This window comes from Neomonachus schauinslandi, chromosome 5 (genome assembly GCF_002201575.2).
Source record: "Neomonachus schauinslandi chromosome 5, ASM220157v2, whole genome shotgun sequence".
Classification (NCBI taxonomy): domain Eukaryota; kingdom Metazoa; phylum Chordata; class Mammalia; order Carnivora; family Phocidae; genus Neomonachus; species Neomonachus schauinslandi.
Window position 1 is genome coordinate 62,334,373 of NC_058407.1, and position 14,505 is coordinate 62,348,877.

General features: G+C 39.5%; 1 protein-coding gene across 1 annotated transcript; it reads right to left on the minus strand.

Moving 5' to 3' along the window:
- Positions 1 to 138: 138 nt before the first annotated feature.
- Positions 139 to 14,267, minus strand: HIGD1C (HIG1 hypoxia inducible domain family member 1C). The gene is made up of 3 exons (XM_021704912.1): positions 14,174 to 14,267; positions 9,971 to 10,105; positions 139 to 203 (listed from the first exon to the last, which is right to left on the minus strand). Exons 1-3 carry the CDS (start codon positions 14,265 to 14,267, stop codon positions 139 to 141), a joined length of 294 nt encoding a protein of 97 aa, XP_021560587.1.
- Positions 14,268 to 14,505: the final 238 nt, after the last annotated feature.

Below are 14,505 nucleotides of genomic sequence, written 5' to 3' on the forward strand. Positions count from 1 at the left end.
ACTATGTAAACAATTGAGACTTACTATACAAGGCTATGAGAATCCTGTCTCATTCTTCTGCAGTATAATTTGCTACATATTGAGAATTTATTCTTCATAATAAATAGTTTTCAGAAGCCTCTTGTCTTAGATGCAGCTTCATTTTTTGGACACATTGAAGAATCGAGGTCTGATGTAATCCTTATACATAGAATAGAGAACACCTAGAAACAAAAAGATGTATATAAATATGGTATTTGTGGAAAACAAACGCTGAATTTCTTCCACTTGTATTTTCCCAAAACTATCCCTCAACTTAAAAAACAAACAGATGCCTTCCATCTTCTTAACTTTTGGCTTGGATCATATAAGCGGCTCCAGACAAACAAACAAACCCAAAAAAGTTAGAGCCCTTTAAGATCAATATAAATCAAAACCCAAATTTATCATGTTACTATGCCACCCTAGAATTTGAATTTTAAAATACGGGTGAAAAAGTTAGGAGAGTGGGGAGATTTGGCTAGATACTAAGATAAAAACAATAGACATCTCAACCTAGCACACCTCTCTTCAGCGCCTACTTGTGTTCAGTGTCTCGAGGGAAACGAAGGTGAAAGGGATAGAATCCTCGCTTCTAGAGGTTTACAGTCTAGTGGGTGAATTAGCTAGTAGTCAAGGGGAATAGCCTGAGGGATAGAGTTGTTTCACTGCCGTGCAGGAATGTCACCAAATGTGTCACCAAGTGTTCGTACCCAAAGGAAGTTAAGGAGTCCGCTCACCTCCCACCCCCAACCATATCAGTTATCAAGACGCCAGCTATCTAGTAGATTGTCTAAACTAAATCCTTTACTTCCTTTCCTTCTGCTTTTTTTTCTGACGCTGCTTGTTGGTATCTTCAAAGAGTGCACAGAGAATAAAGGGTGGGTAAAGTTGTTCTCATCTACACACTGTAACCAAGCGAGGCAGCTGTTGGCACAATTTTCTAACACAATAGTAGTATAACTGTCACAGGTGTATAAAATCCAAGGCAAAAACATGTTTACTTGATGCATTGTGGTACCAATGGAAACATTCTCAGATGCAGAGAGAATTGTAGAACTCATTTCCCTGTGCTTATTAGACACAGGTAATTCTTACCTCTTGCCTATCTCTTAAATGTTGGTGTTCCCTGGAGCTCTGATCTCAGCTTTTTTCTCACCTCATTCATACCTGTTGCTTCACTGGTAAGCAAGTTAGACCTCTCTTCTGAATGTGAGACCCATATACTCATTATACCATATGTGAAATTTCCACATACATAGGGGGCTGCCAAACTTTTAAATTGTGCATAAATAAATAAGTTGAGAATGCCCCTCGAAGTGTTCGTTTATTTGTAAACAATATAAATGTACTCTGGCCAATCTATATATGAGTAAAGCTTTTTTGTTTTCAAGATAAAAATATTTTCAGGCAGCCCTCTCGGATCTGCCCCCTCTTCAGAAGCTTTTGTACTCTCACTCAATAAACTTTACTATCGCTCAATAAACTTTGCATTGCTGCCCACAAAAAAAAAAAAAAAAAAAAAAGATAAAAATATTTTCTTCCCGCATACCCATGGATCTCCTTATACATCTTCTAGGGTATGAGTACTCTAATTTGGAGACATCTGCCATAGACATCTCAGTCAGTATAATATAAAAGTAAGAGTTCAGGCTCTGGAGTAGATAGCCCATGCAATTGTGAGCAAGAAGTTGTTTTCCTCTCTAAGCCTTGGTTTCCTTATCTGGAAATGGGATTATAACAGCACCTACCTCTTAGGGTATTGTTAATAAAGACTTTGGACTTTGTCCGGAGTTCTTGGGATAGAGCTTTTAAAATGCTTGGAATTTCCCAGATAGAGAGGGGCACCTGGGTGGTCAGTTGTTGAACATCTGCCTTCGGCTCAGGTCATGATCCCAGGGTCCTGGGATCGAGCCCTGCATCGGGCTCTCTGCTCAATGGGGAGCCTACTTCTCCCTCTGCCTGCCACTTCCCCTGCTTATGCGTGCTCTCTTTCTCTCAGTCAAATAAATAAATAAAATCTTTAAAAAAACTTCCCAGAGCGCCTGGGTGGCTCAGTTGGTTAAGCGACTGCCTTCGGCTCAGGTCATGATCCTGGAGTCCCTGGATCGAGTCCCGCATCGGGCTCCCTGCTCGGCAGGGAGCCTGCTTCTCCCTCTGACCCTCCCCCCTCTCATGTGCTCTCTCTCTCTCATTCTCTCTGTCTCAAATAAATAAATAAAATCTTTAAAAAAAAAAAAAAACTTCCCGGATAGAGGAGTATCTTTGTTACTCATGAGCCCCTTGGATTATACCTGAATTTATGTTAATGGGGTGACCCATGGTGGGCTCCTAGATAACTTCAGGATGTCGCTAGTCATGCCAGAAAGACCAACCATATGATTAGAGGGTTCTTAGACCTCCAGGGAGGGGAGTAGGACTGGAGATTAAGTTCTGTCATGAGGCCAGTGATTCAGTCAGTCATGCCTACATAATGAAGCCACAATAAAAAACTCTGGATGCTGAAGCTCAGTAGAGTTTCTTGGTTGGTAGACACATTGATGTGCTGGAAGGGTGGCATGCCCTGATTCCATAGGGAAAGGGTATAAAGCTTTGAGTTTGGGACCCTCCCATACCTTACCCTACATGTCTCAATTTGCCTGGTCTTGATTTATATACTTCTTAATAAAACTGTAGTAAGTATAGAGCTTTCCTGAGTTCGTAAGTTGTTCTAGTGAAATATCAAACCTGAGGGAGTCTTGGGAACCTCTGAATTTGCAGCCAGTTGGTCAGAAGTGCAGGTGGCCTGGGCACCTCCCCGGTGGCTGGTGTCTGCAGTAACAGCAGTCTCTGGGAACCATGTCCGTAAACCTGTGGCATCTAAGGTGAGCTGCAGGTGGTTGGCATCGGTACTGAAGTGTATTGTGGTACACCAGGTGGTGTGAAGGAGGTTATTAAGCTTAAATCACTGTAGTGTACACCTAACAGAACACTATATGTTAACTGTACTGGAATGAAAATAAAAACTTAATAATAAAGTTTACCTACAAAAAAGGATTAAATGAGATAGTAGTATATAAGTTGCACATCATAAACACTCATTACTATCAGCTATTACTGTTCTGTCCAGTATGCACTTGTCCTCCCGCAAAACCTGTTCTTCGTACTTTTTAGTAGTGAAAGCACACCTTTTATCTGGTTGCCCAAACCAGAAACCTAGGAATCATCCTTGACTCCTCCTTCCTTCCTTCTTTTTCCCAATCACTTAGTTGGTGAGTCCTGAATGTTTCTAGAATCCATCTCCTCCCCAGTTTCACTATTCGTGCTTTAACTCAGACCTAGTTCATCGTCTAAGTGACTTCTCTGCCTTTGTTCTCACCCCTACTTTACAAATCCTCTCTAATCATTTTCCTTTTCCTCACAGTGAAATGTAATATGCATGGAAAATGGTGGACACGATCTAAACAACCAGATTAACAGATAGTTGTAGAGTGAATTACCTGGAATTGCGGGTCAAGAAATAGAATATAGGAAGCATCCTGGAAGCCCCCCAGCTTTCCCTCTCTGACCATACCTCCCCTCCCTTCCACAGATAACCACTGTTCTGTCTTTTGTTAGTGTGACCCTCTGTTTAAACAGTTTCATATTGCCCGTGTTTGGGCAGGCATCTTTCTCAGCTGCCATCATGACTACCTTACTCCCCTGTTTAAATCTTCCACTGACTCATGTCATCTTGTTAATGCCTCAGCTTGCAACCATATACATCTATCGGGGATTTGTTTTCTATCAGTTTAGCTATGCTGTAACTGTTTTTTGCAGAATTCCCGTCCCTGCATATTTCTGGGTTAGCTTGGCTCATAAGAGACATTTTGCTTGAGATTTGAAGGTGAAAGTCGAAGCAGCAGCTGCTATATGCTTTTACACTTGGAGGGCTTGGTGCAGGGTACCAGGCGCTGTTACAGCTTGTGCATGTTGTTGTTTACCTGCTGGCTCACCTTGCCATTGTTGGGCAGCAGTCAGACCCACAGATCTTTCAGCTCCTTCTGGATCTCCTCCTTTAGCTTCTTCAGCTCCTAGGCCAGGGGATGAGCGCCATGATAGGGGGTCCAGCTTCTCCTACAGGTCACACCGTGATCAAAGTTGGAGTCAGTAAAAGACTGACCCAAGTTTTTCTTTGTGAGTTCCAGCTCTTCCTTGAAGATCCCAGTTTATTTTTCCTTCCAACTGCTGCCTTGCTAACTTTAGGTCCCCGCCTTAGAAACGTAAGCAACAGTCTAACATGGACTGTTTAACCAGCTCTCAAAATTGGTTAGGGTCATATTTCTATAATAAATCCCTTTTTGTATATCACTACTGGTAGTTTTGCTTCTCTGACTGAACCCTGACTGATACAGATTTTGGTATCAGAAGCTTCCAGAGGAACATGACCATGAGGATAGGTTCTGGGTCATCTGGAATTCGTTCTCTGATCTGATTAGATTTAAAGATATTAATGGCCTTTTTTTTTTTTCAGTAGTAAAGAGGATGCTAGCAGTCCATGGCATGCAGTAGTAAAATTTTTTTTTAGATTGTCACTATAAATAACCTTAATCAGATGCCTATAGAAACCAGGCTTTGGGTGATCAGATACTTACTGTCATAGGACATTTAGTGGAGATAAGGGGTATAATTTGGCTGGTTTCTTCTAAGTGTGCTGGAGAACTTGGGAACACAAAATGATAGACTCAGGGCTTTTAATTCCTTAATCCAGGTTCTGTGAGGGACCTGAAAGCTGTATGACTTTCCAGAAAAAAACTCAGCTCCCATAGTTATGAGGCTGATATATTTTTTTTTTAAGATTTTTATTTATTTATCTGAGAGAGAGAATGAGAGACAGCATGAGAGGGAGGAGGGTCAGAGGGAGAAGCAGACTCCCCGCTGAGCAGGGAGCCCGACGCAGGACTCGATCCGGGGACTCCAGGATCATGACCTGAGCTGAAGGCAGTTGCTTAACCACCTGAGCCACCCAGGCGCCCAAGGCTGATATTTTTGAAAAACATACACAGGAACTAATCCTGTTGGTGACTAATTACAACAGTAATAAAACTCCCAACCTCACAGAGTCTCTTATGTCCAAATTAGGGCATTTCTTTGGAAAGAGTGGGATCCTGAAAATCAGGAAGGGGACCTATGGGCAGGTTTCCGTGAAACGGGGTCCTTGGATCCCTGTATCTGAGACTCCTTTGCACTCCTTCCTGCGAATGACTAAAACTTGGCCTGAAAGGTAATCTCCACTAAATGAAGTTGAAATACCAGAGCTTTCTTGGTTTACGTCCAGGGTACAGCAGTATGGCAGTCATTCTTCTTTACGGGGGGAATTTCATTCCCCAGGGAAATCTGGCAATGTCTGGAGGCATTTTTGGTTGTCACACTGGAGGTGGATAGGGGCTATTTGCATGGTAGATGCTGGGGATGCTGCTGAACATCCTGTAAAGCACATGACAGCCCTCCACAACAAAGAATATTCAGTCCAAAATGTCAGTAGTGCTGAGATTGAGAAACCCTGCTGTTAAGGAGGGTACCCAAGGGCTTAGGGAGATTGGAATGTTCCAGTGGATTTATCCTGCTCCCTCACCCCCTAAATAGATCTATTTCCTTCACCAAGGCTGTGCGAATTATCCTTATATTTGTGACAGGAGTCCCTGGCATCCTTGGAGAGTTCTGTGCGCCTGTCTTCTGTAAGCCAGAAATGACAGTGGGAATTGCTAGGCTTTCTGAAGTCAGTGGAGATGATGGGATCCTGAGTGGCAGGGGTCAAGTGGCATCATTTAATTGACAAAGACAGGAAAAGCATGATTACTCTAATGCGCAGCAAAGACTAAACAGTAATCCGCATAGTCTAAGCCACAAAGATCTTTGGCATTGGCTGATTGATTATGGTGTCCCTAGAGTTGAAAGTGGTGGGCAGCATATAAGCAGAAAAGCTCTAGGTTTGGTGAGTAGAAGTTTCACTTGAATCATCACAGTAGACAGCCATGGCCCCCTGCCCAAGTCCCAGATTCGAGTCACTTTACAGACCTAGAGTCCCTTGAATAAAGGAGAGGTCAGACCTCCTTAAGAAAAGACCCTGTTACACAGCCAAAAATATAAATACTGTAAATGCTCCGTCTAGCCTTTCCTAAAGGGATCTGTGACCGTTCAGCAAGGTGCCTGTGCACGAGGAAGGGCAAATAATCACATTTGTGAGAGATTATTAAATATTGGTTCTGAATTGATACTGATGCCTTGAGAATTAGGGTGGTCTACCAGTCAAGCTAGGAGTTTATGGAGGTCAGGTTGGGCTGGTGGGTCCCTGAATTATTTCGCCAGTTCTGGAATGTGTAATTGGAATGGACAAACCCAGCAACTGTCAGAATCCTCACGTTGGTTCCCTGTGGTGTAAGGGCTATTATGGTTGGGAAAGCCCACTGTAAGCCATTCTACTTGCCATAATCTAGACTGCAAGGACCTTGATCATCTCTCCATTCCACAGGACATTGCGTTAGTCCATTGAATCGATCTGATCTATCAAGGGGAAATTAGGTTACTACTATACTGTACAAAGGTAGGGTAAGGAGGTGTCTGTCTGGAATGCATATCTTCTGGGGCATTTTTTAGTACTCTCATATCCTGTGGTTAAAGACAACGGAAAACTATACCCAGTACAAGCAGGATGGCTAGTGACCCAGACCATTTAGGAATAAGGTATGGGTCAGCATACCAGTCAAATAACCTTGAATAGCCAAGGTGCTTACTGAAGGCAAAGGGAGTATGAAATGGCTAGAACATGGTTAGAACACCAGCCATGGTATTCTACTACCAGTTGTAGAAACAAGGTCTGATAGCTATGAATATTTCTTCCTTATTTTGATTTGAATACATTTGTGTATACATTAACCATTTTTTTTCCTATTTGCTACTTCCCTTTTTATTTATTTATTTATTTATTTGAGAGAGAGAATGAGAGACAGAGAGCATGAGAGGGAGGAGGGTCAGAGGGAGAAGCAGACTCCCTGCTAAGCAGGGAGCCCGATGCGGGACTTGATCCTGGGACTCCAGGATCATGACCTGAGCCGAAGGCAGACGCTTAACCGACTGAGCCACCCAGGCGCCCTTGCTACTTCCCTTTATCTGCCATCGAATGTAAGAAGTGTTACTAATAATTATCCTTATATTTCAGAATTTAGCTTACAGGATATCAAAGGAGAATGTGACTCTGCTCAAAGACAAATCAACACCACTCAAAGATGGATCAAGGGATTTTGTATCACCTTTTGGGAGAGAATTAGCATGTTTTTGGTTATACATTGGATGGTTGATTTTGCCATTGTTTTAATTTCAAAGTTAAGTGTAATAAAAGAGGTGTTATAAGGATGCCAGGTTGACAAGGGGTAGACAATGGTGAATTTGTATTGTGTCAACTTAGCTAAACTGTAACTACATTTTCCGGAATTCCTTTCCTTTTATTCCCTGAGTTCTTGCAGAAGGGAAATTTGCATAAGATTTAGAAGGCAGAAGTGAAGCAGCAGCCAAATTCATTTTATGCTCGGAAGGCCCTGTTGCAGCATATTTTTGCTTATCTGCTGGTCCCCTTTGTTGGTATGGGGCAGCAGCTAGGATTACAGCTACTGTGGCTTCTGCTGAATTTCCTCCTTCACCTTTTCTGACTCCTTGGCCAGGTCCATGTTTGGCTCCAAGATGAAGGGCATCATTTTTTCCCCTGTCACTCCCATCATCGAATTTAGAGGCTTAGAAATGGTGAGAAATCCACAAGGGTTCCAAACAGTTCATCCTGTGTGTTCCCAGCTCATCCTTGCAGGTTCCAGATTTTTCTTGCTTCTCTCACTTTATATCTCCTTTTGCATTCTAAGTGCTTGCCCTGCCCACTTCGGGCCCCAGCTGCTGATACATACGCAAGAGCCTCACAATTACGTAATTCCAAATGCCTATAATAAATCTCTTATTATAGATTACTACTAGTAGCTTTGCTTCTCTCATCAAACACCGATTGATTCACTTACCACACCAAGCTACGTTGAGTTCCACTAATGTGCCATGCTTCTGTGCCTTTGTTTTGTCCTCTGTCTAGAATCCTGATCTCCTTCTCTGACCAGCTAATTCTTCCACATGCTTGGCTCGTATAATTTACATCCTGGGGAAAGCCTCCCCTGGACCCTCAGCACTAGTTAAAGGCCCCTCCTTTGTGTTTGTGCTTCCAGAGCAAACTGTGCTATCTCTGTCAGAGTATCTGTGATTTATACTGGCTTCTTCTGTTCTTGGTCGTTCTCCCTGAGGAGACCAGCCTCTTTGAGGGAAGGGACTGAGTCTTATCTTTGTGTCTCTAGACTGGCACAGGGCCTTGCACGTAGCAAGTGCACAGCAGATGTTTGCTACATGATGAAAATGGCACTCTAATTCTGTGGTGAAGTTTCTCGTATTTTGTTCAACACCTGCATATCACAGGTCATGGTAATAAGATAATTACCATATAACTCCCTATACGCAAGCCCCACACCCATCATTCCATAATCCTAGACCTCCTCTTAGGCTGACTCTACCCTGCACAGCATGAAGGAGAACCAAGAACATTGTAACTTGTTCTCATTAATGTAGACAAAAAGAAAGTTAGATAATTAAGGTCCTAAAGTGGACTTCTTGTTAGAACTATCTGGTTTAGCTGTTGATATAACTGGAATTAACCAGATAATTTTACAGCTGTTCTTTGGATTTGACTGTATTAAGTATTACTTAATTTACAGACTAATTAGAAAAGGTTTGCCTATTGCTCAGACTGGGAATAAAAGGAGAACAGATACTGAGACTTGTGGGCTCTAAAAATGTATTCTTCCCAGTTAAACTACATTAATAATTATATCTGCTATTCACGTAGGCTGGGAACTTGACTTAGAGAGCGTTAAAGGCTGGAATCTAGAACCACTGCTTTAGTTGGGTTACAGAGGGTACAAACTATTCACTGCTCCTTTCACTATACAAGATAACAGACCCCATAACCTAGTTCTCTACCTTTTTAAAATTTTTTTAGGTATAATTGACCTACAACATTATATTAGTTTCAGGTGTACAACAAGGATTCATTACTTGCATGTACTGTAGTGATCACCACAGTAAGTCCGTTAACATTTGTAACCTGCATAGTTAAAGGATTTTTTTTCTTGTGATGAGAACTTTTAAGATCTACTCTCTTAGCAACTTTCAGATATACCAAACAGTATCATTAACTATAGTCAGAATGCGGTACATTACATCCCCAGGACTTACTTATTTTATTTTATTATTTTTATTATTATTATTATTATTTTTAAAGATTTTATTTATTTATTTGAGAGAGAGAGAATGAGAGAGAGCACATGAGAGTGGGGAGGGTCAGAGGGAGAAGCAGACTCCCCTCCGAGCAGGGAGCCCGATGCGGGACTCGATCCCGGGACTCCAGGATCATGACCTGAGCCGAAGGCAGTCGCTTAACCGACTGAGCCACCCAGGCGCCCTTATTATTTTTATTATTTAAGATTTTATTTATTTGAGAGACAGAGCGTGTGCGAGAGCGGGGGGGAGGAGGAAGGGTGAGGGACAGGCAGACTCCCCACTGAGTGCAGAGCCCAATGTGGGGCTTGATCCCATGACCCTGAGATCATGACCTGAGCCGAAATCAAGAGTTGGACGCTCAATGGATTAAACCCCCAGATTCCCCAGGACTTACTTATTTTATAACTGGAAGTTTGTACCTTTTGTCTACTGTTTTTTTTTTTTTTCTTTCAGTGCTTAAAATACCAAGAAATTAAAGCCTCTTACGGGGAAGCAACTTCAGCCAAGTGAAGTTTGCTGTCTTTCTTACCATTCCGCCTGTTATATCACCTTGACCCAATATTCATTTTCTAAAATAAGTTAAAATATACTCAAAGATAGCTGAACACAAGACAGAAATTAAGCAGGTTACCTAGAGTCACAGCTCCTACAACAAATCCTTGGGCAGCAACTCTCATGTGAATAAGATGAATGGACATTTTCTGATCTTTTCTGTACTTTAACTTGTAAAGACCATAGGACACCACAGTCATAAAACCTGCTATTCCTGTGAATTAAAAAAGTAGAGGTTATGTAAATAGTAGGCTAGAATCCCCAAGATTTAGAGGGCTGAATAGAAGACTGTCCAAAGGATCAGTACTTGGAAGAGAAGCAGGCCAGATACCAAAGAATACTTTAAGAAGAACTATGCTGGATTTGATCCACCAGATTTTAAAATAGACTCATGGATTCAATATTTGCAGTTTTGACTCTTCCCAAAAAAACCTGAATCATGTAGTGTAGTAATTTCTAATATTCCTGAGGCATGATTTCATATTGTGCATGGTGAAAGGCTTTTATTTAGGGGCAAGTCACTAAGCCGGCGAGCAAACCAACCAAACATTCCAGCATCCATAGCTTTTAAATGTTTGGCTTTACTCCTCTCTACTTGCTATCAAATAAGGAGTAAATATTTTGATCTTCTATAAAAATGAGATATTTAAATTTTAATGAGATGAAAAGGTATGAATATTTGCCTAAGAAGTATGTGACTCCAGAAAGATCTGTGACTCTTCTAAACTCCAGAGGTACACACAAATATTTCTGTATTCCCTACAAATTTCAAGGGGTGAATATACTGCTGTGACAACCAAGATCCTATGTAATTGGCTCTAAGACAGAAAACTGATCAACTGAATAGGAAAGATTCTAGAAAGAGATTTAAAACACTGTGAGAACATAATTCATGACAAATCAAAATAACCAAATAACAGATCAAGGAATAGTTACTTAATAAATACCATCAGTACAATCTTTTGGTAGGGTGAACTAATTTGGATTTGTATATCACAGCAGACCTACAAAAAAAATTCTGCATGGGTTAGAATTAAATGTAAAAACAAAAAAAAAATCAATAAAAACTAGAAGAAAACAGAATAGCATATTTATAACATCTAAAAGAAGGTAAAGTAGACTTTAGAGAAAATGAGGACAAAATGCCATATTTTGACATAAGAATAGAGAAAACTTTGCATAATAAAAGCATGGGTCTATATTTTGGCTTCTCTCATATCTTTTTTTTTTTTAAGATTTTATTTATTTATTTGATAGAGAGAGAGACACAGCAAGAGAGGGAACACAAGCAGGAGGATTGGGAGAGGGAGAAGCAGGCTTCCCACTGAGCAGGGAGCCCGATGTGGGGCTTGATGTGGGGCTTGATCCCAGGACCCGGGGATCATGACCCAAGCCAAAGGCAGACGCTTAACGACTGAGCCACCCAGGCGCCCCTTCTCTCTTATATCTTGTTGATGTATGTATTTATCCCTCTAGCAACACCACACTGTCTTGATTACTGTAGCCATATAGTACGCCTCTATCAGGTACAGTGATTTCTGCCACTTTATCCTTTTTTTTTTTTTCAAAGATCATTTTAGCCATTCTAGGACTTCTGCCTTCACATGTAAATTTTAGAATAAGCGTGTCTTATCTACAAAAAACCTTGCTGGGATTTTGATAGGAATTAACGAAACCTATAGATCAATTTGGAGAGAACTGACATATATTCTTTATATTTATATTCTTCTTTACTATATATATTTAGTCTTGCAATCCATAGACCCAATACTACATGTAGTCTTTACATTATTTAGGTCCTTTCTGATTTCTTTCATTAACATTTTGTAATTTTCAGCATACAGATTGTATACATGTTTTGTTAAGCATATATCTATGCATTTCATTTTCTTTGGAGTGATTGTGAATGGTGTTATGTTTTTAATTTCAGTTTCCGTATGTTGTTAATATATAGACATGCAATTGATATTTATGTAGGATAGCAAGTTTTGATTAGTTGGCACATGTGTGTCTCTATGGGTGGGTGAGAATATATTCTTTCAGAATCCATTTAATAGATGGAAGTAAGAGTAATTGCATTTACATGTATATTTTATAGGCCAATAGCAAATGAAATAAAAATTAAAATGACAAACAAAAACAGCAAAAAACAAATACTAGTAAAACAGTGGTAGGCACGTTGACAAACAGGTACAATGCTGAAAGCTCTGTAAGTTTAGCCAAATCTTAAGAACTCTGGAAATATATAAGTGGTATTAAACTGAACATGCTTCCTGCCCTGGAAATTCATATTCCAAGGAAATAAGCAAAAGAAACATCAGGAAGTTGACACAAAGATGTTTATGGCTACACTACATATGAGGAAAAACTAAACAACAACAAAAACTGAACAACAACAAACTGAAATGGCCCAGAGGAAAGACTACCATAGCTATGAAAAAAATTGCAAGTATAGGAAATACTAATACACAGAAATGTACATATGAAAATGTTAAGTGAAAGGAGCAAAAACAAATTATCAACAGAGTTTCAATATATGTATATAATATATGCACAGGCCTTGACAGTGATCATAAGACAAATTTAAACAATATAAATAGATTATAACGATGGAAGTTGTTTAATAAATAAAAATGTTTTGTAAATTTTATGCACAGGACACTCTATCCTGCAGTAGGAAATACATAGTAGATATTATTAAAATAACAATAGCTAAACTATTCAACAGTATATATTCAAATTTTATCATTTATTTTTCTAGCAAAATCTTGATTCTCTTCCCTTATCAAATCAAGGCTCTGTTCTTAGTCAAATTGGTTTTGTTTCCTTTGGAGATTAAAGTCAGAACCTTTACTGTTTTCCATATAGTGTCTCTGCAGTTTGTATATAATTGAATTTAGCTGGAAACACTTTTATCTTTCTACTTTAATCACCCTAAATGTCTCTGGAAAAATAATTCAATTTATGATAGGTACAGTGATTAATCTCTGTTCACGAAAGTGATCTGTTCAAGTGGCATCAAGTTCTTGAATTGTTTTTCTAGTTAAAAATGCTAAGGAGGATGAATTAATCACTATAACATTATTTGCTTCCATTTTTTATAGATGCTATTATCAAGTTTTAACCAAATTAAATTAAACTTCTAAACAGCATATTACTATAAAGTAAAATTTTTATTCTTTCTGATATGGGAATCATGACACAAAGTTGCTAGATTTGCAGTGACAATGAAAACCTAATGACATACCTATTCGGAAGGTTTTAAGGAATTAATCACTTATGTAAGTGTAACTTACATAATGTCTCATTTAAATAAGTTATTTTAATAGTTTCCAGGCCAAACGAATACCAGGGAAGACTCAATCAAGGCTGCAGTATATAATAATGCTTAGATTAGTTTAAGCATCCAAAAGAAGAAAGAGAAAGCTTAGGTTTTTAAAACATAATATTGGTGCTTAGATTTTGTGGGTTTTTTTTAAAGTCCAGATACATATAGTATTTGTTCTAAATGTAAACATATTAAATCTGTGTTGGGAAAGGAAAAAGAGGCTAAGACTCCAGGTCTAATTATAATAACACTTCTTTAATCTAGAGTTTACTTAACCATCAACCTCAACATCTGGAACACATCAGGAAACCAGCAAAAAGGGCCACTGAACATGCACATCACAAAGTTCATGCCCTCAAGTGTCCAGACAGGTAGGTAGCCTAAGCTTTCACTCAGAGCTTCTTGACTCTGAATTGACTCACAATTCCTTTAAACTTATGTATCTAGCTTCTGGTGCCACAGAATACTAGAGGCAGAAATTTTTGATTGTACTCAACATTAATTGGAAAAGACAGAAAAATCTGTAAACATCAGACACAAGACCTTAAAGGTTGGAGTTAGGGGACAAAGAGACACCGACATCTCAGTCACTAACAGACTTTCAATATAATAAGCTGATGCTGCTGATGATCTTGCATCATCACAGAAATGTTAAAGTGCATTCAATCTAGTCCAGTTAGAGTGGGTAGGAATTAGTAATTTGAGACAGACCTCTAATGAAGGGCAGTTAAATAAATAAGATTTGAAGCTTCCTAATAAGAATAATAGCTAACATTTATTGGGGATTTGCCATATACTGGAAACTGTTCTGAAAGTTTAACTCACCTTAGAGGGGGTTAGCTTCAATTACCTGAAAAAATTCAATGATACAAAACATTTCATTCCTCAAAGATACTGGATAAAGCATTGTGATTGCAGACAGTTCTCCATTGTCCAGTCAAGGCTCATACTTACCTACGGGGACAAATGGGGAGTCCCTAGATTTCCTGATCAGCCGGGAGAGTTGGCCTTCTTCCTCATCTGCTGACCACTGGTTATCTGAAGACATTTTTCTCTGTGGTTGCTGCAAATCATTAAAAATCCATTTATCCTCTCCCAATATATTGTTGATCATGTGTTCATCTGTCTTCAATTTGCTTGATCTGCCTGTCTGCCCAACTGAAATAAAGTCATGTTTCCTTCACCCTTTTCATTATGGAATCCTTTCGTTTTGTTTGGGGTAAAGGGTAAAAGTAAAGAGAGGTGATGATAATCAGATTCCATGAATACAGAGTAAAGACATCATA

Coding starts and splice junctions, on each gene's coding strand:
- HIGD1C (XM_021704912.1), bottom strand. CDS start 14,267: ATGTCTTCAGATAACCAGTGGTCAGCAGATGAGGAAGAAGGCCAACTC. Junction 10,106..14,173: donor CTCCCCATTTGTCCCCGTAG/GTAAGTATGAGC, acceptor TTTAATTCACAG/GAATAGCAGGTTTTATGACT. Junction 204..9,970: donor TGTAGGAGCTGTGACTCTAG/GTAACCTGCTTA, acceptor TTTTGTTTCTAG/GTGTTCTCTATTCTATGTAT.